A 25,371-nucleotide genomic window follows, 5' to 3' on the forward strand; every position below is an offset into this window, starting at 1 on the left:
CCAAAAGACAGGGGAGGTATTTTAGTGCTGCTAGACAGATTATTAAATGCCCAAATCTCAAAAACAAATCCATACATATAGCCTCAGCCACCTCCCTTAGGAGGGAGAAGACAAACTCTCCTATATCTGCCAAATAAAGCTCCTATATCTGCCAGAGGAGAGGTTTACTTTTCAGCACCAAATAAGATGGGCTGTGATGGGCTATAAAAGTGTTCTATGTTCACAATCATATTCACATATTCTCTTCACTCTCTCTCTGTCTCTACCTTTCTTCCTCTCCCTTACACACACACACACATACACACACACACAGTCTCTAAAAACAATCTTTCCTACAGTGTATTCTACTCAAACCCTCGGTGTGTTTATCAATGATGGCTTTTTAATTGCTTAATAAACCATAAAGAACAACAGATGGATCTGCAAGGTTATTCTCAGAGATGACACTGGGTAATGATGCTGCAGTTCCTAAAACGTATGTTGTTCTGGCAGGCCATTGGTCGATCTATGAATATCAAGTGAGATGTTACAGCAGAAATAGCTTTGGTAAAGTTCGCTGTCAGCTTAGAATTATTAAGGGACACCGAATTCCCAATCCCAAGTCGGCTTTTTACTTACCTGAGAAAAGAATAAAGGTCCTATGAATTATTCAACACTCTCATCTGCTTCCTTAGTTCTCCTTTCTGCCACTTTTCTTTCTGTAATTGGTCAGTTACTTCAAAGAAAGAAATTGATCTCTGGGAGGGAAGCTCTCTAATGTTTTGGGGTCATTAGAACACTTATCTAGTGCCCTGGTTTCTAACTGGCTAAATGATCCCAGTGTTTCTCAAAGTGGGGTGTTTGAGCCACAAGATCCCAAAGGGGTTTTCCAGGTAATTTTCAGACAATCAAAATGCAAGGGCAAGGAAGTGAGAATCTCAAAGAACATGGAACAAATAGCTTCATTTAGGAAACTCACCAAGCAAGGTCATGGTCAGTTCAAATAATATTCTATCTGTAGGTCTTAATTCTGAACTCAAGTCAAAAAGGAAGGGGGCAGTGTGAAAAAAGAGGTCTTACAGAATCTCAGAATTACACAAGTCTTTAAAGGACATCTATGTCCAATCTCTGAGTAGGTAACCCCTCTCCAAATTCCCAAATGAGTCAACACTCAGCCTTCATCTGGAAGCCTCTGATGACAAGAAATCCACAGTCTTCTAAGGCAGATCACTTCACTCTTGGGCAGTTCTAATTGTTAGAAAGTTCATTATATTAAGCCTATATCTATTACCCTATCTTTTGAAATGAAGCAGAACAAGTCTAGTCCTTATTCAATACCTAGAAAAAGTTAACATGTCTTTCTACACCCAAGTTTTCTTTTCCCCAATTCCTTCCCCCTCAATTTTTCCAACATATCCTCTTACTCCATGCTCTCAAGGCCCTTCCCTATCCTCTCAGCCTCCTCTAGACCTGCTCCACTTTTCCAATGCCTTTCCCAAAACATGTGACCCAGAGCCAAACACAAGAGTCCACACCTAGTCTGATCAGGACAAAGGAACAACAGGACTATGTCCCTAACCCCAATTATGGGCACTACAGAAAACAATAAAGCAGACCAAACCATCCTGACGTAGAAGAAATTCTTTGGCAAATAGGAGTAGATGGAATAGCTAGCTCAGAAATTTTGATCTTCGGGGATCCAAACACCATAACCAAGGAATCAACTAGAGCCCCCACCCCAGAAGGTCATGGATAGATTTCAAGGAGTCCAGGAACTTGAATGGGGGAAAAATTACATCTTTATTTTTATTAATCTCTAACTGAAATTTAGCACCTCCTTCAATTGTGAATTTTTTTTTTTTTTTTACAAAAAATCTTCTGAAAAGGAGTCCATAGATTTCACTAGCTGGCCCAGGGGTGTCCATGATAGAAAAAATAAAAAGGTCAAGAATTCCTATCCTAGGACAATTTATTATGTTCCCTTAGGAACAAAGGAAGGACAAGCATTTGCTAATCTGGCCAAGTTTGAGCAAGGCCACTAGATGGCGGAGCTGAGGCATTCAAATGTCTGGCTTTGCTTTAAAATTTGCTGAACCATCAGCACACAATCTGGCTTTCTTTCAGACTTCATTACGAAATAGTAAATATATACACAATAATGCATTTATTATCATTAGTATCACTAAATACTATACATATACATCTTTCAAAAGTTTGTTCTAAAAATCATGCAGATGTGATGATCAGAAGGGAATCAGAAGCATTAAGCTAGTACCTTCTATGTGCCAGGCACTCTGCTAAGCTCTTTACAAAGATTATTTCATTTGATCTTTACAACTACCCTGGGAAGAAGGGCCTGTTATTACTTCCCCCTGTCTTTTCAATTGAGGCAAATAGGGTGACGGGGCTTGCCCAAGGTCACACAGCCTCCAAACCCTGCCCTCCATGGACTGAGATATCAGCTGTGTCTTTCAGGAAGAACCTCTCTCTCTCAGAACCCCCAGAGCCACATTCTGCCTCACCCATTCCAGACTGGGTCTGACATTCTTTCTGTCTTTGGTTGAAATTGGTGCTTCTTAGATCAGGAACCAGGCTGGAGCTCTCAGAGCAAAGCCCCAAACTCCACAGGGAGAGACAGTGGGCACCAGGGGAACACCACACTCTGCACTGATGATTCTAATGGCATCAATAACTTCACTTAGACCTACTACCACTTCATCCAGCTAACAGACATCCAGCGTTTTACTCAAGGACTCAGCAAAAGAAGCAGAGCTTAAGATAGGCAAAGGATTGAAGGGATAATCAGAGAAGAGTCTGGGATCCCACCACCAGGGACAGCCTTCCTTCCATGCTACAAGAGGAACAGCAGGAGCACTTTATAAAGAGACTTAAAAAAACCAAAAAACATTTTTCTTTTAATGAACATGGCTTGCGGCAACTTGCCTTGCATTTCTTTTTCCATTCTTTTGGCCCTTTCTTTATAGATGCTGTCTAACCGTTTTTGCTTCTCCTCGTCCCTTTTTCTTTCAGCCAAAGTCCTGGCACTAACATCTTGAAAATCCACCTGAGAAATTGAAAATAAGTATTAGGCCTGTCCATGGGAAATATTAAAGAGCTTCACATATCAAAAAAACAGGTTATTTGTTGAAAAGAAGCTTGTATATCAAAAACAATAATGCTCATTTAGATATAGCCATTTACATTAGCTGTCTAATAATACTTTTACACGCATTACCTTCTGATCTTCACAACAGCTCTGGGAGATAGGCCTAATAAAAGTCCTACCCAACCCATTACACAGGTGAGAACAGAACATTGAGACTCAGACTTGCCAGGAGTGACAGGATTAAAAAGTGGTAGAGACAACCATTAAATTCAGGATCCTTTTCCCTCTCCCATACTATCCAGAATACTTGTAGCTTCAAATTTAAGACCAATATATTATACATCTATTAGAAATATATAATAATTCCAGAGTTTTACTATGGATAACAAAGTATGCAGAAGAAATTAAAAGGCTTCAAGCACCAAACCATGAGAAAGCTAACAGCACTGGGATAGGGATTGTATCCTTATTGTAGTCTAATTATTATTAGACAGCTACCTGTCTAAGGAATGTACATAGGAATGGCTCAGGTGAGAAACTCTGGTTCCCTGAAGAAGAATCAAAGATACCCCTGTTAAAGGAGGCGAGCACGTTATGGTGGGACGAGCACTAGATCTGAATTCTGAAGACTGGAATTTGTGCTTAGGTCACTGAGGTCTGCAACTGAGACCTCAAACACCAAGGCCTGGAACACAAGATTTCCCCTATGGATGCACAAAATTAAGAGAAGCAGACAGAGAAAAGTCTCTTAATTAAGCTTCAGTTTAGCCTCACTGAGGCTCTACATGGCTCGTTTATCTGCCCTCTTCTAACACAATCATGGTGTCAGGACCAGTTTGCAGAAACATCAGGCCAGAAAGACAGGTTCCTGGTGCTTTTGAATGGTGGGCAGAAGGTGAGGACCATTTGGTCCCCACACTGGGATTATTGGCAACAGCCACTGCCTTCCTACTCACACAATTCAACTTTCTATCACCCTCATGGTAATAATACATGCCTCAGCATGATTTAAAATAGATTAAAGAATCTTTAATTAAGAAAAAGAACTTTCATGGAAATATCAGTTTTCTGATTATTTTGTTTCAGAATCATCTTCAAACAATATGAATGATTAGGGGCTCCCTATGTCTTCTCATGGATCCCAAAGAGCTGACTATCTGCTGAACCCTTAAGACTGGTGGCCGTTTCCAATTCTCCTGCATCTGAAACTTCCTCTCCCCCAGTAGCTCCCCAGAGTAGAATGTGATGAGGGCAATCTTGAGCTTCTATTTTTAATCTACAATTTAGTTCAGTGCTTTACACATAATTACTACTTAATAAATGTTTTTACATTCGTTCAGTCATTAAGACTTTTGTTTTTAAACCAAGCTTTGACTAGAGTCATTCACTAATAAACACAAAAAATTCCAAGTGGATGGTAGAGGGCTACAGTTAATCTATGATGCCATGAACTGCTTTCTGAGGTCCTCTCCCAAAGAATTCTCCCCCTAATAAGCTTGTGATCCTCTCATACCACACAACTGACTTTAGCTTTGCATAATAAGCTCATCAAACCCCCTAGCCTTAGTCTAAAGGTGTTACTCCGGGTGAGAATGACAGAGAATACAAGCTGTGAAGCCCATTGTCCCAGCAGTAAGTATCAAGAACAGTCAATCCAATAGTGAAAAATATCTGCTAACATCATGGTAACTTCATGGAATAGGAAATCGAATGTTGGGCTTGGAGTAAGGAAACCATGTTTATTTTCATGGAAGTCAGATTATCATTAATAATTAGCATTTATATAGTGCTAACTTTGTCATACGCTATGTTAAGCAATTTTTTTTTCCATAAATAGTATCTCATCTGATCCTCACAACTACAAGAAGCAGGTACATATTACTATCTCCATTTTACAGATGAAAAATTGAGGCAAAAAAAAAAAAAAGTTAAATGACTTATCCAGGGATGTAGATTAAGTATCTAAAGCTGGATATGAATAAGGGATTTCCTGACATTAGACCCAATTTCATTTTGAGAATTCAAGGTTTGTTTCCAAAAAGCTATCAAACAGCATGCTAAAAGAAAAGTGGTATTTTCAGATAATCCAGGGATTTTATTAAGCCCAGATGCTTTTGGATTATAATGCCATTGCTTAAGGTACAACAACAATCTCCCGCTCCTCTCTAAGATATAATATTCCTAGCTTTTCTGTGTTATAAAATTCAACAAACCCACCTAACCTATTATCTTCTTTTCCCTTGTCTTAATGAGAACTATCAAAGAAAAGTAAGGCTTCTAACTACTTCTGAAAGCTGAGATTGACTGATTTAAATGCTGATAAATGTTTAATGACTCCATTATATTTTTAGCAATAATTTGGATGAATGAATAGGTGTCACAAGTATGTTAAATCTGCAGGTGACACAAAGCTGGGAGAGATAGCAAACAAACCCAATGGTAGAATCAGGCTCCAAAAAGATCTTGACAGCCTAGATATACAAAAAATTCCTATAGATTGGAATTTTCCAAAGGGGTGTGGATTATCTCAATAGGTAATGAGTTCCCTATCATTCAAGGTATTCAAGAGAAAGATGGACAGCCACTTTCTAGCAGTCTTGTAAAGACTTTTTTTTTCCCCAGCATTTATATTTTTTTATTAATTTTATAATTATAACATTTTCTTTGACAGTACATATTCATAGGTAATTTTTTTTTTTACAACAGTATCCCTTGTACTCCCTTCTGTTCCAAATTTTTCCCCTCCTTCCCTCCACCCCCTCCCCTAGATGGCAGGCATTCCCATACATATTAAATATTTTATAGTATATCCTAAGTACAATATATATGTGCAGAACCGAATTTTGTTGTTGTTGTTGTTGCAAAGTAAGAATTGTATTCAGAAGGTAAAAATAACCTGCGGAGAAAAACAAAAAAATGCTAACAGTTTACACTCATTCCCCAGTGTTCCTTCTCTGGGTGTAGCTGATTCTGTCCATCACTGATCAATTGGAATTGGATTAGCTCTTCTCTAAGTTGAAGATATCCACTTGCATCAGAATACATCCTCATACAGTATCATTGTTGAAGTGTATAGTGATCTCCTAATTCTGCTCATTTCACTCAGTATCAGTTGATGTCTCTCCAAGCCTCTCTGTATTCGTCCTGTTGGTCATTTCTTACAGAACAATAATATTCTATAGCATTCATATACCATAATTTACCCAACCATTCTCCAATTGATGGGCATTCATTCATTTTCCAGTTTCTAGCCACTACAAAAAGGGCTGCCACAAACATTCTGGCACATACAGGTCCCTTTCCCTTCTTTAGTATTTCCTTGGGATATAAGCCCAGTAGTAGCATTGCTGGATCAAAGGGTATGCACAGTTTGATAACTTTTTGGGCATAGTTCCAGATTGCTCTCCAGAATGGATGGATTCTTTCACAACTCCACCAACAATGCATAAGTATCCCAGTTTTCCCACATCCCCTCCAACATTCATCATTATTTGTTCCGGTCATATTAGCCAATCTGACAGGTGTGTAGTGGTATCTCAGAGTTGCCTTAATTTGCATTTCTCTGATCAATAGTGATTTGGAACACTGTTTCATATGAGTGGAAATAGTTTCAATTTCATCATCTGAAAATTGTCTGTTCATATCCTTTGACCATTTATCAATTGGAGAATGGCTTGATTTCTTATAAATTAGAGTCAATTCTCTGTATATTTTGGAGATGAGGCCTTTATCAGAACCTTTAACTGTAAAAATGTTTTCCCAATTTGTCACTTCCCTTCTAATCTTGTTTGCATTAGTTTTGTTGTACAAAAGCTTTTTAATTTGATGTAATCAAAATTTTCCATTTTGTGATCAATAATGATCTCTAGTTCTCCCTTGGTCACAAATTCCTTCCTCCTCCACAAGTCTGAGAGGTAAACTATCCCATGTTCCTCCAATTTATTTGTGTTCTTTATGCCTAAATTATTTTGATCTTATCTTGATATATGGTGTTAAGTGTGGGTCCATATCTAATTTCTGCCATACTAATTTCCAGTTTTCCCAACAGTTTTTTTTTTCAAATAATGAATTCTTATCCCAATTGTTGGTATCTTTGGGTTTGTCAAACATTAGATATAGTTGTACCCTATTTTTTCCTGTGTACCTAATCTGTTCCACTGATCGACTAGTCTATTTCTTAGCCAATACCAAATGGTTTTGGTGACTGCTGCTTTATAATATAGTTCTAGATCAGGTACAACTAGGCCACCTTCATTTGATTTTTTTTTCATTAATTCCCTTGAAATTCTCGATCTTTTGTTCTTCCAGTGAATGCTGTTGTTATTTTTTCTAGGTCATTAAAATAGTTTCTTGGGAGTCTGATTGGTATAGCACTAAATAAATAGATTAGTTTAGGGTTGTAAAGACTTTTCACTTCAGGTTATACGAGATTGCTTTCTGGGGTCCCTTCCAACTCTACGATTCTACAACTAGGAGAAGCAGCTTGCTGCAGTAGAAACTTGAGTCAAGAGATCTGGGTCCCAGTCTTATCTCTGTTCAAGGCCCAAGGGACAAATCATTTCATCTGACTGGACCTAATTAGAATCCACTTCTCCAAGGAAACCTGAAAGTGATTGTTCCCTCCTGAAATTTTCCTAAGATTATTTTCTCTGGCCCTCTCTTTTATCACATCCTATCTCAGAGGGCATCTGTAAGGGCCACCGAGCTATTGTCTTTTTGTAATATACTTCATAAATCCTAAAGCACTATGTAAATGTCAGTTATTATTAAGCCCAGTCCTCATATATATGTGTCAACAAGATTGCATTGCTGCTTAAGAACAGGAAATGTTTAATTTTCCATCTTTGTCTCTCCAAAGCTTTGCCTATGGTAGATGTTCATTAAGAAATACTGACAAGTAGCAGGCTACAAAACTCAAGACATGTGCTTCATTTTGACCTACTTTCCAAGTTCTCTTCGGTAAATCAAACAACATTTTCTCATTTATAATACTTGGAAATGAGTAACTTCTCTGGTAATACAGGGAAGAATTCAGCCACAGGTTAAGTGCTGATTCAGTCATGAAAGTTCCAGGGTTTGGATACCCTGGTATCTATCCAAACAGGTACAAAGTGTTATTGCATATTTTTTAACAAGTCCCTTTTATAATGTTTTCACTTCAGATTACTCATCTCTCTCTATTCACCTGTAAAATGGGTTAACAATATTTCCCTACCACCCAGAAGCATAGTAAAACTTGAATAATTTAATCTTGTAAAGTACATAATGAAATGCAATTCTCCTGGCGAAAGATATTACAGAATTGAAAATATGTCACTTCTTTTAAATCATCAGGTGATAAAATACTTGATGTTTTATTGGAAGAAAATCAAATGGAAAAGTACAAGGCCTCAATTTCAAAACTCATACTTCTTAATAATATATGCAGTCATTTAAGCTGCATATGTGGTCTCTTACAGACTCACTTAAGGCATGTTTGGGTAAAAATGAAAAACACTACTGCCCATCTTTTATTATTTTATTTCAACCTCTTACAAATGCCAACCTGAAAACTGTTTCATTTATCATCTAGACAGTGGACTATGCCATCATTTGTTTAAGTGATTCACTGTAGGCTTTAGAGAGACTTATCTGAAATTTAGAATTCAATAACAAAAAAAAAAAAAAAGAAAGAAAATTAAATGGAGATTTTTTACATGTTTTTATTCAAAAGACAGATGGAAAAGAAATACTCATTGGGATGTGACCTTAGATTCATTACAAAATATTTATAAGACACACATGGCCCCCAGGTGCCATAAGAGACATTTAAAAAGATTCATTTATTCAAGCTACCCTATCCTCTTTTCATAAAATTATCTTATTTCTTGTTATCCTTGCTCATGTCTGGCCTAACATAGGAAAGGAGAATTCATATGAAGTTACCAAATCCTGGGATTTAGACTTGCAAGAGAACCCAGAGATCATCTAGTCCAATCTCTCCTTTTTACATATTACTGAGACACAGAATCACAAAAGTTCAGATCTAGGGCAAGAGTTTATGTCCTGGGCCTCAAATTCAATGCCTTTTTTTTTTTTTTTTTTTTTTTTAGGAAAGAAACAATTTCATAAACATCATTTTCCTACTTGGAATTCTGGGAGATTCCAAAAAAGTATGCTGAACAGCTATCTTCATTATAAGTCACATAATGGGAATAAATGCCATGATTTATAGAAAATGAAATTATGCCACATGTTAACATACCAACAAGTAACAGTAAGAATATCCACTAAATAATGAAGAATTTGATGATGAGGGGCTGCTTAGCAACTGAAGAATGGCTAAACAAGTTATGGTATATGACTGCAATGGAAAACTATTGTGCTATAAGAAATGAAGAGCAGGATGCTTTCAGAAAAATCTGGAACGACTTACATGAAATGATGCAAAGTGAAGTGAGCAGAACCAGAAGAACACTGTACACAGTAACAGCAATACTATATGATGATCAACTGTGAATGACTTAGCTATTCTCAGCAATAAAATGATCTAAGACAATTCCAAAGGACTTAGGATGAAAAATGCTATCTACCTCCAGAGAAAGAATTGATGGAATCTGAATGTGAATTGAAGTATACTCTTTTTTAAACTTTATTCTTCTTTGTTTTGGGTTTGTTTTTTTGTTTTGTTTTGTTTTTTGGTATGTTTTCTTTCACAATATGACTAACGTAGAAATGTTTTGCATGTCTGCATATGTATAACCTAAACAAAAAAAACAAAGAAAGAAAAGAATATACTGTCCTCATGAATCATGAATATTTTATTGTCCTTTGAGTACTTAATTTCTTATTTCTTGATTATAAATTATATTTTCCAACTGAGAAAAATATCTTCTAAATTGCAGGGTTTCTCAAACTATGGCCTGCCCAGTTATGATAAATGGGATGAGGGGCAGAGACAGAGTGTGAGCTTTTGTTTTTACTATAGTCTGGCCCTTCCACAGTCTGAGGGACAGTGAACTAGCCCCCTATTTAAAAAGTTTGAGGACCACTGTTCTAAAGCCTTCCTCTGATGTCTCATCAACATAAGGAAGTGATCTGCGGTTAGAGAAGCATAGCTGCCTGGTGATCCTGGAAACACACAGAATCTCCTGCAAGGGCTAGCTTTTGCCAAATGTAGAAAGGCTCATCACTGTATAGCTGGTCACAAGGGCATAGATTTTAAAGGTCACAAGAAATCATTAAACTATCTACATTAACCAGAAACTGGAAACTAAGTGGATGCCCATCAATTGGAGAATGGCTGAATGAATTGTAGTATATGAATGTTATGGAATATTATTGTTCTGTAGAAATGACCAGCAGGATGATTTCAGAAAGGCCTGGAGAGACTTAATTGAACTGATGCTGAGTGAAATGAGCAGGACCAGGAGATCATTGTATACTTCAACAACAATATTATATGATGATCAATTCTGATGGACGTGGGCCTCTTCAACAATGAGATGAACCAAATCAGTTCCAACAGAGCAGTAATGAACTGAACCAGCTACACCCAGCAAAAGAACTCTGGGAAATAAGTATGAACCACTACATAGAATTCCCAATACTTCTATTTTTGTCCACCTGTATTTTTTATTTCCTTCACAGGTTAATTGTGCACTGTCTCAAAGTCCAATTCTTTTTGTGCAGCAAAATAACTGTTTGGACGTGTATACATATATTGTATTTAACACATACTTTAACATATTTAACATGTATTGATCTACCTGCCATCTGGGGGAGTTGGTGGGGGGAAGGAGGAGAAAAACTGGAGCAAAAGGTTTTGTAATTGTCAATGCTGAAAAAATTACCCATGCATGTATCTGGTAAATAAAAAGCTATAATAAATTTTTTAAATTATCTACATTAAGATACAAAGGAACAATTGAGAAGGGATATCAACATTGATAAAACCTAAGTATTTGAAACACTGAAGTATAAATAGCCAAAAATGCTATATGGCTTGATGGCAAAAATGGATTCTCATTTCTTCAGTTTTTATAAGTTTCTATGTCACTTCCATCTCTACTCTGAGAGACTGATCTCAAGCTAGATACTGAATTTTGTTGGAGCCAATGTGATGACAGTTACTATAGCAAATCATTGACTTGCTCATTAACTTCTGAATACTGTGGTATGGATCATAATAATGTATATATTATCCTATTAATAAAAACAAACTCTTCCAGTTTCAAATGTTTAATTGTCCTAGAATTCCTGTCAAACTCCTTAATGGAGGAGGTTGTACTTTTTTGCCTCTTTTCACAAGCCCTGAATGGATTTTGGTCCCTATTTACTTAAATCTGTTTCTACCTTTAATGTTAGGTGCCACCTTCTCTCCCTTCATCCATTTTTCTTCAAATTTCTTTCTGCCTTGTATATCTCAACTTTGCATAAAATATGAAGACATACCATAACTCCTCTATTAGACTACAAACTCTAGAAGGGCAGACATGATGTCATTTTTCATTTTGGCATTCCCAGATCAAGTTCCATGCTTTATACATAGCAGACCCTTTAATATTTGTTAAATTGAAGTAACTTCCCACTATTGTATCCTTCAGATTAAAAAAAAATACCTGTCTAGGAAATTAAGGGCAAAAGAAATCCATTTTACTCATCTTTCCCTATCCTCCTTAGTATTTTTATGCCTGTCTAGAGAGAGAATGCCAGGGAAGTAAGAGTTAAATGACCAATTATTTTCTAAAGTAACCACCTTGAAGAGAGAAAATGATAAATAGGAAGCATCAAGACACTCATCTTATTCTATTAGACATACCAAGTAAAATCTCAGGTATAGTTTGCTATCCACAGACTTAAGAACCATCCCTATAGTTTCCAGACAGAAGAAATAATACTGTATATTCCATCCCAAACCCCTCTGTCTATACAGGTGAAATAATGTTAAAACTAATAACCCAAGTAGCCTTGAAAGTAACAAAAGGGAAGCTTGATATTGGGGAGGAACTGAAGATCAAGGGGACTGCAGAAAGCCCCAACCTAACTGTATTTGGATCTAAGAGCTTTTCTTCTAGCAACTAATCTACCTTCCATTTTCCCTCTTCACCTTTCCAGCTACCTCCCTGAGTTGCTGTCTAACTATATGTTAGATGGGGTTCAAATATGATGCAAGACTATATTGGCTTTAGCTAGAAAATACCATTTTTGAACCCGTCATAATAAATCAAGTAACAAAGCTCCTATTCAAAATTACAGAATTTCACAATCATGTGGAAAAGTTATGACTATATTTTTTCCATCTTAGTCACAGGTATCTCCATTATGTATAAAATAATTGTACAATCAATATATTTGCAAGCAAGCCCTATCATCTTAAGAGACCTGCCCTCGGGGCTGCTGGGTGGCTTCCACAGGGTGCAAAAGCAAACCTGTAGGGGAGAAGAAAGCAAGCACATCCTCCTTCTCTACCTCACATAAGTATGTTCTAAAGGTTCTTCTAGCTGCTATACTTTATTATTTCTGACACTACCTCAATGAAGAAAAGGCAAAAACATTGTTCCTTTTTTATAACTGAGGAAATTTAAGGGAAGTCATGAACTGCCCTTATGTTCTGCCTATTTCCATGGCAGGAAACAATACAGCAACAGAATACACAATTGATAAATGTTATCTCTAAAATTTTATTGAAAATTATTTTAGATTTATAGTCTAATAATTATAAGCTATAAATAATAAAGTAAGTGGAGCACATTTTCAGCCTACTGAAATTGTAATGGTCTATACATGGGTTTAAAATAGTCTTACAAAAAAGTTAATAAAACATGCATTATCACTAGGAAGAAACCCACTCTCTACTATATTCCTCTGCCTTTCCAATGAAAAAATCGGTTCAGAACTGGGATACTAGCACCTCAGCACTAAAGGAAATCCTCCAGAATTCAGGAACTGACCACTCTTCTGAAGAAAAGTCTTTGGTTTTTGCATATATTTGTAAAAAAAATATATGTGGATGCCAAATATAGATGTCCAAAAATATGCAATGAAAATAAACAACAATCCCACAGAATAGAGAAATGATTTCCTCGGGTACAGGAAAGTATAATGAATACTTGCAAATAATGAAACCATTATTGAAAATTCTGTCACAATATCAAATTTTTTTTGTTTATAAAGGAAAAAGATGAAGGAGTTCTAACTCAGAATTGTGAGGCAAAGCATCTTGTAAATCACACAATATTATAGAGATGTGCAATGCTATGATGATAAAAATGATGCAAAATACCTTTTTGTTATATTTTAGGAAATGATATCCAAGAGAAAGCTTCTTGTAGGCATCTCCATATTTCTCATTCCATTCTGTAATAGATTTGAGGGCAGCTTTCTTCAATTTCTGGGCTACTTCTTTTGGGGGAGGGAGAGGCTGTTCATAGTCTGTTTCCACTGTGAGTTCGAGGAATTCTTGGAAGTTGGAAATAATTAGTGTCCGAAATTGATGTGACCTGGTAAAGAGCTCATCCACAATCTGAAAAGCTGAGAAACGTATCTCAGCATGTTCTTGATTCAACTGAGTCATGAGTAAATGGTAAGCATGACTGATATGCTCCTCTGAAGATCTGTTGAAATATTAACACTGCTTAGCCAACAATACAAAGCCTGAAATACAAATTGGTTAGCATTTTATCCTTATTTTAAATAAGCTTTATATATATATATATATATATATATATATATATATATATATATATATATATATATAGAGAGAGAGAGAGAGAGAGAGAGAGAGAGAGAGAGAGAGAGAGAGAATATAACTCAAGAGAAATCCCTACATCAATCAATAAGCTCTTAGCTCTTACATGTTTTAAACTGGATTCCTAGGCTGAAAACTGTGTTCTCTTCGCACATTCCTAATATTTCTAAGGAAAGTAATTTTCTTTAAAATCATCATTCTTTGAAACCTCAGACACACAGCAGGAATGCCAGAGAAAGTGGGATAATTAATCTTTTTTAAAAGGGTCATCCAATAGGTACTTAAATTCATCTGGAAACAAACATTTTAAAGAAAAAGAAGAGAAAAATCTCAGAAGAAACAAAACTTCAAGTATTCCAAAGGTTAATGAAAATATGCACAAAGTATAAGCAAGCCTCATTATATTACCAAGAACATGCATGTGAGAAGTGAAGTCAAAGACACCAACAAGGACATGTATGTCTGGTAAAGATGAATTAATTGTGCATTATGAATGAAGACCAACAGATGGACATGTGATACTGGCAGCCTCTACATATTAAAGAACCAGAGGAATGCCCTCAGCATCCAGCATTCTTCTGTGAAAGATTTACAGAAATATAAAGTTGAGAATGACCCAATAAGCAAAGGGACTAGATAGGTTGTGAACTATAGAAGGAAAATTAAGGTAAAGACATTCCCTGTAAAGACAAAGTCCAGAAGAAACCCAGCATTTTATTAACTACATTAGGTCACTAATACCTTGCAAAAAGAATTTGGTTTCACTGCCCACCCCCGCCTTCTTTCTTTCTTCCTAATTTTTGGCCCAGCAGTGAGATGAAGATCGGAAGTCACTATGTGGGAAAAAGGAGAGAAGACAGATGGAGATAAGTGTGGTTGAAGTAGGGCATAAATGGAATGGGAGATGGCTGTCTAAGGGGGCAGCCACAGGATGACAGATTTTCCCATTGCTGCACAAATGATTCCATTCCTTCCTGTCTTCTCCAGCAGATTGCCCCCTCTATCATCCCTATTCTTTCACTTATCTTCAGTCTCTTCCTGTCCATTGGTTTATTTACTACTGCCTACAAACATGCCCATGTCTCCCCCATCCTCGAAAATCCCTCACTTGATCCATCCATCCCTGCTAACTATTGTACCACATCTCTCTTCCCCTTTGAGGCTAAACTCCTTGAAAAGGTTTCCATTACCTTTCCTCTCATCTCTTCTTAACTCTGTGTAGTCTGGCTTCCAACTTTGTCATTGCACTGAAACTGCTCTTTCTAAAGTTTCTAGTGCTCTCTTATTGTCAAATCCAATGATCTTTTCTAAGTCCTCATCTTTTCAGAGCTCCTGATGTCTCTGCTGCCTCTGATTATTGATCACCCTCTTTTCAATACTCTCTTCTCAGTTGATTATTTTAATATTGCTTTCTTCTGGTTCTCCTTCTACCTGTCTCGACCACCCCCTCAGTTTCCTTGCTGGATCTTTAACCTTCTCATGCCTCTTAATGGTGAGGAGTCCCCAGGGTTCTGTGCTGGGTCCTTTTCTCTTCTTCCTCTATTTCACTTGGTGATCTCCTTAAGTCCCATGGAGTCAAAGATCACCTTTATGCTAATGATTCTCAGTATTTATCCAATCTTAATCTTTTTCCTAATCGTCAAACTAGTATCTCCAACTGTCCACCAGCTATGCTGATTTACATGTCCTGTAGAAATCTTGAACTCAACATATCCAAAACTGAACTCATTATCTTTCATCTTTCGTCCTAAGCCCTCCTTTTCCCAATCTGTTAAGGGTACTACATCTCCACTCACCCACGTTCACAACCTGTATTTCATTCTTAGCTTTTCAATTTCTCACCATCCTCACTCATATATCAATTTTTATCAAACCTGTTGATTTTACCTTTGTGACATCTCTTTTTAATGTTCCCACTCTGGAGGTTCCCTAGCACCCTCCAGGATCAAATATAAAAAACCTTGTTTGGCATTCAAACATCTTCATGACCTGGTCCTCTAATCTTCCCACATACTGTGAGATCTCCCTACTACAGGCATTTTCACTGACTGTCCTCCACATGCCTATAATCTTTTTCTTCTTTATCTCTGTTTCTTGGATTCCCTGGCTTCATTCAAATTTCAGCTACAATTCAACCTTCTAGAGGAAGTCTTTCTTCATATTCCTTAATGTGATTGATTATTTCCAATTAATCCTGTCTTATTTATTCATAACTATGTTCATGTTATGTTCCCTATAAGACCATAAGTTTTTTGAGATCAGTAACTGTCTTTTCTCTCTCTTTGCATTCCTAGTGCTTAGTATAATGCCTAGCACTTACTTAATAAGTACTCATTGATTGACTGGATGCCCTGACCCATCCATCCCATAACTCCCTAATCACAGGACATACTTGCAGATTTTCTTCACTTCTTTCATTTTTTCAGGATCCAGCTGTGGTTCTCCTGAAGTGGTGAGGTCCTCCACTAATTGAATAAGCTTTTGATCCATATCCGGAAAGCTGCAATAGAGAGACACTAAATCATGATATGGTTCTTATAAAAATCACTTAAAATTCTTCTGAGAGTGTGCTCTGTGTTTTTATAAAGATCCAAAGTTTTCAATAGCCAGAGACTCACCTATTTTCTCTTTTCATAGCAAGTGATAGAAGCCCAGAGTTGAGAACAGGAAGAACTAAATTTCAATTTTGACTTGGAGACTGCCTTTGATTTAAGCAATTTGCCCAGTTCTATATGTGGCTTTTTAAAATCCCTCCAGCTGTGAAAAAAGGCTGTACCCAAATCCCAAGGGTGCTATGAAGATTAATGCTTGCAAAGAATTTTGAAGGTACAAAGTACTTAACTATTATTCTGTTCTCAGAACACCCATTTTATCTGTTCTGAAAACAAGTATGTACTGGAAAAACCTATAAAGGAAAAAATAATAAAAAACCCCTAACAAACAGGTTTTTATTAGCTGCTAGTGATATCATATATCCCCCAAGGCATAGAGCAAGATGGTCCACATACATCTGGAGAAGCAATTTTAGAAAGGAATATACAACACTGTACATCTCCCCAGATACCCCTTAGCAGATGGCAGGCCATTTCTGATAAATAGCGATATCCCATTGCCTTCTACAGTTTCTGTCTTGTGCCAGTCCCATTATGAACTAGTAACACTGAATTTAACAATGACTTTGAACTGTTGGGTTGGTGAAAAGAAATTCATGTTAACAAAAAAAAAAAAAATGGAAACAGCCCATATGACTAGTGACTGGGAAATGACTTAAATGAACTGTGGCATATCAACGCAATGGATTATTATTGCACCATAAAAGAACAAATATGAAGGCTATAAATGAATATGGAAAAGGCATCTGAAGTGATATAGAGTGAAGAAAGCAGTCAGAACAAACATACTGCCTATATAAAAAGTAACAGCAACAAAATCTGAGAAGTACAGACACTAAAGGGACTAGAAACAAATAAGATGAAGGGAATGGTTATTATTGTGATTTTTCCCAGAAGATATTTTTAATGGGAACAAGAACGAATACCAGTTATTATTGTGAATCAGTACCCACCTCTGCCAAAAAGAAAAGAAGAACCCAATCTGATTGCCTAGAATTAAAAAGGGTTTAGAAGGCTCCAATTCAACAGATTCTACTTTGGAAGCTCACTCAGGAATGTTACTGGAGATGTGTAGGGATAGGAAGCACAACCTGGAACTGCCAATATTAGCAGAATACATTGAGGACATTTTTCCTACAACAAAGCAGATATGAACCAAAGGAGCTATTTATAATTATATACTGTGTTTGATATGCTGAAGAATTTGTATCTGATTTGGGATATAGATTCTCACCTAGGGCTGCTATTTTGGGAGGTGTCCGTGAACTGTTAGAAGGGCACCACTGGAAAAAAAAAATTCAAACAATGCTACAGATTCTTAGTTGGATATTAGATGTTACAAGTTAGATGGCTTGTGAAGTAATGGGATTAAGGTATTCTGAAAGGAAGATGATATCATTAATGTTTTATGTAAACTGCTTGAAATCTTACAACCTTCCCAAATCCTCAAAGAGATACTGGAAAGAGGGCTGCTTTGGAATTAGCCATTAAACATTCTCTAAGCAGGATTTGTGCACTAAGATAATATCTGTCATACAGAAAGCAGGCATAAAGAGTAGATCGTATGTGAAAAATACTAGACAGTGCCAGAGAGACGGAAGGAGTTCAATGCAAGAAAGAAACTGTGCTTCAAATTTCCTAAGGAGACCATTGGATAATGATGGTTATTTTCAGGAGGACATGTATCCTTTAATACCTGACTAGAACATGTTCCAGGTGCTACAGGTTCTTAGCTACAATAGTTAAGAACATCTTTTTATATGATGATACAGTCTGAAAATACAATGTCTTGAAGCACCTGTGCTAAAATGCTGGCTAATCCTGTTTAGCCAGTTTGGAGGCACTTAGAATAATGACATGTGAAATTATTAACCACCTTGCAAAAGGAAGAATAGAAACTGTCCAGCTTTGTCCTAAATTAGAAAAACTAGCATAGAACCCATGATCACAAAGTATAGCAATCCCCAGAAAGTAGGTGAACTACAATTCCATTGATTCAAGTTCCCAAGGGTCATTAAAACTAAAAAATAGATAGATACTAAGCTTGACCTGCTCTGGGCCACCCAGGCTCCTGTATTCAAGTCTGCTTTCTTACAGCCGGTCATGATATATCAGAGCTTCATTAAAAATCCCATTGAATTCTTACTATATCCAAGTTTCAAAGACTGTGGATAGGAATAGGTGGACAGAAATACATTATTTACAAACTCAGAAACAATGAAGAAGAAGAAAAAAAAAAACAAAACAAAGCTCTGAAAGGTTCAGCTGCTTCTGGGCATCATTAATTAGCTTTACCTTAGATTATACAGAAAATGAACATCAGTCTAGTTGTAAACTGAGGTATTTGATAAGAGAACATATGGATTTCCCATGTTAACTTTTAAATATTTGCCCTACTTTGAAATAAAGTGGCATGTAAAATGTAATTATTAATGTCTTCCAATTCCACTGAAATGCCATCTTGTTTTTGTGTTTTTCAGGTTTTCACAACTTTTTAACTACTTGTATATGGCAAATCCAGCATTTGCTTTAAAACAATGCATCAGAGGCATTAACTGTAATTACCTCTAATATAAAATGATCAAAAAGTTAAGGAATTATCAAATTTTTCTAAGCTTAGGAAAGCTGAGTAGTGTCAATAAAAAGCTTGACTTGATTAACAACATTTACAAGAGACTCTGGGAAGGGAGATGATACCATAATTAAATGCTATTGGTGCAGCTATAGCTGCTTGAGTGCTTTCATCTGCTAAGAAATTATCCAGCTGACAAGGTAGAGGCAGAGCATAAGACAAAGTACTCATTAGTGAAGAAAATAGTTCTTTTATGAATCAAAACTACCCAATCACATACATATCACTGAGATCAGAGCTAGGTCTCACCAAAATGTTTTGGTCAATTCTACTGGAAACTGGCAATATGCAATCTTCTCAGAGATAACAAAGTTCAGAACCAACAAACAATATTGTCCACTTCAAGGATCACACTTTAAAGAGTCTGACCAATGAACTATTCTGTTACAGCCTTAAACAATATGGACACAGAGGAAGTGGTGCTCTCAAAAAGAAAATCTGGCTATGGTCATTCAGAAACTGAAAGCTACCAGGCTGACATCAGGTAAGGAGAAGGGGACTACCATAGGTCATTCCTTAGTTTGCTTGTTTTGTTGCAATTATTAAGTATATCATAAAAAACTTAAAGTCATGATAATTCATTCTTAGCAATCAAATATCTTTTCAACTCACTAGTCATGTAGTATGGCTTTAACTGGGGATCAATATAATACCAGGTGTTTAGGGTTTCAACTCTTTCCCCTGAAAAATGAGATTGAACTAGATGACCTTTGAAGTTATTTGTAGCTCTAAAGCACTTTAAATCAATGGTTCTATGAAATCAAACAAGAGCAGATAAGTCTTTTTTCTTCCCAGGGCCCAAGAATCACCACAGATTTACAAAGAAACAGTATTAGAAATGGTGGTTACTCAAGTTCCCAAGCTATTTTCTATGGTTGCAATAGTATCACTGCTATATTTGTGTATGTATATAGCAGTGAGACTGAATTTTATGTATGCATATATCATATGCATGCAAATATACACATACATTCTGATATATGTTGGTTTTGTAATCCTGGGCAAGTCACTTAATTTCTAAGTGACCTTGATGAGGAGAAATTGAGGCTCTAAGCAGAGATGCACCAGCTCCTTTTCTAGTGGTTTGATTACCTCTCTCTCCTTCCCCAAAGCACCAAGGCCAGGTCCAGGTAGCGAATTCACTATCAATGCTGTATCAAAACAAAGTCTTTATTGATAGTAAAGGGATAGACAGACATTTGGCCTCTAGGAAGGCCAAGCTGCCTGGCAAGGGAACGCCAATCGGCAGGCACAAGGCAGGTATAAACCAAGTGCGAGGAATACATTTTTAGAAATTCATTTTATACATAACCAGGGCCATAAAACAAAGTTTGCACAGAGATGTTATCCAAGAGGTTCTGGAGATATTTGTAAATAAGACAGGAATTTCTCTTAATCATTTGTGTCTCAAGTTATCTCCTTTAACCTTTCCTCAGACAAGAATTTTCCTGTTAATTATTTTTATCTTGGGCTATCTCTTATTGACCTTATCAACCTGAGTTCAAATGTGGTTTCAGACACTTACTAGCTGTGTGACTTTGAGTAAATCACTTAATGCTGTTTGCCTGTTTCCTCTTCTATAAAATAAGCTGACGAAATGGCAAACAATTCCGTTATCTCTGTCAAGAAAAACCTCAAGTGAGGTCATGAAGTACTGGTTATGACTGAACAACAAATATACCCCGCACTGTGACTTTTAAGCAAAACAAGAGGAGACAAGAGTTGCAAAAAGGCAATTCCTTTCCTAAAGAAAGTCAGAGTCAGACAGTCAGAAGTATTTTTTAAGGCCTAATATTTACCAGGCACTTGCTGGGAGGTGTGGACACCAAAACTGAAGAAGACTATCAAAAGATAATCCCTTCCCTGAAGAACTCCCAATCCAAAGAAAGAGACTACTAGCAAAACAAGTACAAACATTCAGTTCTAAATTTCAGAGAAACTGCCCAACTTTCATTGGTAGAGTTTCCTCACTGAATTTTCTTTTCTTTTCTTTTCTTTTTTTCCCTGAGGCTGGGGTTAAGTGACTTGCCCAGGGTCACACAGCTAGGAAGTGATAAGTGTCTGAGGCCAGATTTGAATTGAATCCAAGGCTGGTGCGCCACCTAGCTGCCCTCCTCACTGAATTTTCTATGCAATTAGAATACACGTCTAACTCTATCCATATTCCCATCTCCTTGTGACTCATTATTATCCAAAGTTTGGAACCCCAGACCCTAAAAAGAAGTGTGTGGCGTGTGATATATTTCTTTCTTTGGGGAGAAAAAGGGTTAAGAGGCGATTGGCGTTAAGTAACTTGCCCAGGGTCACACAACTAGCGATAAGTATTAAGTTTCTAAGATCATATTTGAACTCAGGTCCTATCCATTGTGCCATCAAGCCATGCTCAAGTGTGATATAGAGAGGCTGGAAGATATAAAAATGTCACAAAATGGACTAAAACCAGAAGGGGCTGGTGAGTTTGAAGTGCTAAGTGGGTACTTAACAGTTCTCTAGCTCTCACTTTTGGTTCTGGCCTTTAAGGGGAGTTTACCCCTTTGAACTTCCGGGGAGGAGTTTACATGTTTAAGCCCCTGAATCTTATCTCTTTTACTCTTATAAAGAACTAGCCAAGATTTTTTAAAGAAAAAAAGGAAGATGAGAGGGGGGAAAAAAAATCAGAAAAATGGACCAATACCCTGAAAGAATATGGCAATACATACAATGTTTTATACTAGTTCATGACCAATCTTTTACTGGCTCTCTTTAAGAATTAAATACATTTTCATTTAAAGTATACAATCCTTTTAAGTATTTCGGGACATTTCTCCTCCATCTAACTAGATGTCCTTCCTTGTCTTATGATTCTATCCAATTAGATCACAAACAATTGAATGTTAGCCCTTTGAAGGCAGGAGCTGTATTTCTTTTTTTCTCCTCACATCCTATGCTCTTAGCACAATACCTAGTACATAAGAAGTGCTGAATAAAAGCTACTTGACCGGAATTTAATTAGAGTTAACTTAGATGTGGAGAGTATGCAAACAGTAGTTATTAGCTGGCTGTCTCCCCTGAGAAAGAGGAGATGGCATATGCCAAATATAGGAAGTTAGGTTAAATACAAAAAGTTCACGTATTTTGATTTGTACAGAGAAGATTTTAAAATCTTTGTATAGATGAACAAAGGAAGACAAGAAAAAAATTTATTAAGCACTTACTGTGTACCAGACACTATGCTAAGTGCTTTAGAAATATGGTCTCATTTGATCTTCCTCTCATTCCTGGGAGGTAGATGATATTATTATCCCAATTTTACAGATGAGGAAACTGAAACAAACTGGTAACATATTTGTCCAGAGTCGCACAACTAGTAAGTATCTGAAGCCATATTTGAACTCCAGGTTCAAATGGAACCAGAATCGTAACAGGGGCTTGTGGGAAAAATACTTCAACCAATGAACTTGCTCCTCTTAAACATGTAATCTCCTCCCCAGAAGTTCTAAGGGGTAAACTCCCCGGAAAGGCGGGAACCAAAGGTGTGAGCTAGAGAATTGTTAGTAAGAACCTAACAGAAATGGATCTTCGTGCAACTAGGAACGATGATAGGTATGCGTGGCCATCCACAGCTGGAGCTGTAGAGAGGAGGCACGAAGGCAGGCAAATAAGTTGGTATGGCTGCTTGAGATCATGCCATGAGAGGATTGGAATAGAGACTTTAGCTGTTTTGTTTGTTTGTTTGCTTTTTTAAAGGAAGTCTACAATAATTGGGAAGGGGAAGAGCCAAACAGGGAGACATTAAGAGGCCAATTTTCCCTCTGGGTCAGGAAAAACTTGCTAACAATTAAATCTATCCAGAAATGGAACTAAGCGGCCACAAAAGGGGATGATTTCCCTTTCTTTCTTTTTTCAAGGTGAAAAGGGTTCCGTGACTTGCCCGAGGTTACACAGCTACTAAGTGTCAAGTTTCTGAGATTTGAATTCAGCCCCTCCGGACTCCAGGCCCTTCCTTTAAAGCGTTTCAAGCACAGATCTGCTGGCACTGGCCAAGCATATTACAGTAGACATGCTAATATAAGAAGGACTAGATGGCTGCTGGACAAGACTGACGTGCAGTTTTCTCCCATGTGAGGGCCAGCTTTGAGAATGTCCGATCAATGATAAACGATAAGCAGCATTGTTAAAAGTCCTTTTTAACTTTAACACTTGACGAGTCTGGGCCAAGCCAGCGGAAGGATTCAAACCCGGCTCCCCGCTCATTGGCGTTTCCAGGTGGGATGTGCGCTGTCAAAGACAGACGGACAAGTGACGTCTCCCCTCTGAGAGGCGACACAACCTGCCAGGAAGGAAGGAACGTCTCCTTCCATTGTACTCATTAAGGGCAGCCACCATAGGGCATCTCTGGGGATGGGGTGAATTCCGGGGGTCCCCGGGCCGCGCCCCCTGGCTATAGCAGAGTTCTGTATTAACTAACAGCTCTTTGAGACGGATCCTCAAAAAGGGGTGACCGCCTGGGCGTCCAGGAGTAGACCCCTCCAGGGTCTCTAGGCGACCCCGCTCCCCCGCCCAGCGTCCGAGTCCCAAACAATTCGGGCCGATGGATCCCTCAGAGTCCAGGCCTGCCCCATCACACAGAGGAGGAAACTGAGGCCAGGAGATGGGAAGGGGCTGGGCCCAGGTCAGAGAGCCAGTATGAGGCGGGGCTCAGGCCGCCCGCCTCCTTCCCCGCCCCACCCACTACTCTACCTGTGTCAAAGGTCAAGGCCGATGGCGCCCCCGCCCCCTCCTCCCCAGAGTCAGCCTGGGTCCATCACCCGGGCAACTGCATCACCTACCGGCCGCGAGATGGTCTGCGAGACCCGCTGCAAGATTACTGCCGCCGCTGCCGCCGCCGCTACCGCCGTCGCCGCGCCCCCTCTTAGGCCACGCCCCCCGGAAGTCGCATCTTAGTCCAGTCCGCCTGCCCCTACCCCCACCTCCAGAGGAGAGATCGAGAGCACGACCAACGCTTACGTCATGATTCCCTTCATGCCTGACCATTGGCTGAGTTGGGGCATAAGGGGTGGGGTCAAGATGTAGGAGAGGGCGTGGCTGTCTTGAATGGAAGGCGGCAGGAAGGTGGAGGCTAGAGAGCAATGCAGTGACGTAATCGCGCTCTTTACGTGCTGTCTGGGAGGAGACGCGAGAAGAACCGCTAGATCTGTAGAGAATTTAAAAAAAAAAAAAACAACGGGCGGGCGGGCCCACCAAGATTTTAAAGGTACAGTACTATAAACCGTGTACTTCAGACCTGAATCCTTTGCCCAGTAGGTTCCCTCGGGTCTCTTTCCAGTCAAGTCAACAAGCTTTCATTCTGCATATATAAGCATGGTGCTAAGCTCTGAGAACAAAAATACGTCTCACAGGACCTTATTCTGGGGATTTTCCCCAAGAAGAACGGAAAAGTAGAAATAATTTAAAGCTTTAAGAGCCGGTTGGGGAAAATGAGAGTTTAAAAAAAATATGACATTTATCAGGGTCACCCTAGGAGGTGTCACTAAGGTCTTCCTGATTCCAGCCTTCTGTTTACCATGCCCACTGGGCCGCTTGTATTCGTGCCAAAGCAACGTATACTTTGAGGCTTTGTAAATATTTTGAAGCGGTTCTTTTCTTCTAGGTTTATGTCACGAGTGACTTGCGCAGGGTCACACAGCTAGTAGGTGCCATGTTTATTTATTTAGATTTTTTTCTGATTCTTTGCTCCCCAGCCTTTATCACTGAATGGAGGTTGTCTCAGGCAACGCCTGTTGAAGACCTTAGCTTAGAAATGCTGAGTTCTGGGCAGCGAGGTGGCGCAGTGGGTAGAACCCCAGCCCTGAAGTCAGGAGGACCCGAGTTCAAATCTGGTCTCAGACACTTAAACTTCCTGGCTGTGGGACCCTGGGCGAGTCACTTCACCCCAGCTTCAGGAAAGAAAATGCCGAGTTCTCAAACTCATGGTCCCTCCCCTACTAAAAGGAGGGGGAGGAGGAGAGAAGGAGAAAGAGATAGAAAAGGAGGAGGGGGAGAGAAGAAGAGGAGAAAGAGATAGAAGAGGGGGAGAGAAGAAGAGGAGAAAGAGATAGAAAAGGAGGAGGGGGAGAGAGGAGAAAGAAAGGGGGAGAGAGGAGAAAGAAAGGAGGAGGGGGAGAGAAGAGAAAGATAGAGGAGGAGGGGGAGAGAAGAGAAAGATAGAGGAGGAGGGGGAGAGAAGAGAAAGATAGAGGAGGAGGGGGAGAGAAGAGAAAGATAGAGGAGGAGGGGGAGAGAAGAGAAAGATAGAGGAGGAGGGGGAGAGAAGAGAAAGATAGAGGAGGAGGGG

The 25,371-nt window shown here is 38.4% G+C and overlaps 1 protein-coding gene across 3 annotated transcripts in view; it reads right to left on the minus strand.

Annotated features, from left to right (window-relative positions):
* UVSSA (UV stimulated scaffold protein A) overlaps window positions 1–23,972 on the minus strand; it is a 101,399-nt gene extending 77,427 nt beyond the window's left edge. For 2 of the 3 annotated variants that reach the window (XM_074275136.1, XM_074275138.1), the window contains exons 1-4: window positions 23,867–23,972; window positions 16,207–16,314; window positions 13,350–13,680; window positions 2,923–3,043 (exon numbers count right to left, since the gene is read on the minus strand). In XM_074275136.1, the coding sequence (XP_074131237.1) occupies window positions 2,923–3,043; window positions 13,350–13,680; window positions 16,207–16,304 (550 nt within the window). In that variant the 5' untranslated portion in view covers window positions 16,305–16,314; window positions 23,867–23,972. Of the gene's footprint in view, window positions 1–2,922; window positions 3,044–13,349; window positions 13,681–14,555; window positions 14,648–16,206; window positions 16,315–23,866 lie in introns of all 3 variants that reach the window. The other variant, XM_074275137.1, reaches the window with a different exon arrangement.
* Between the last annotated feature and the right edge of the window lie 1,399 nt (window positions 23,973–25,371).

The sequence above is a fragment of the Sminthopsis crassicaudata genome, chromosome 6, assembly GCF_048593235.1.
Source record: "Sminthopsis crassicaudata isolate SCR6 chromosome 6, ASM4859323v1, whole genome shotgun sequence".
Taxonomy (NCBI): domain Eukaryota; kingdom Metazoa; phylum Chordata; class Mammalia; order Dasyuromorphia; family Dasyuridae; genus Sminthopsis; species Sminthopsis crassicaudata.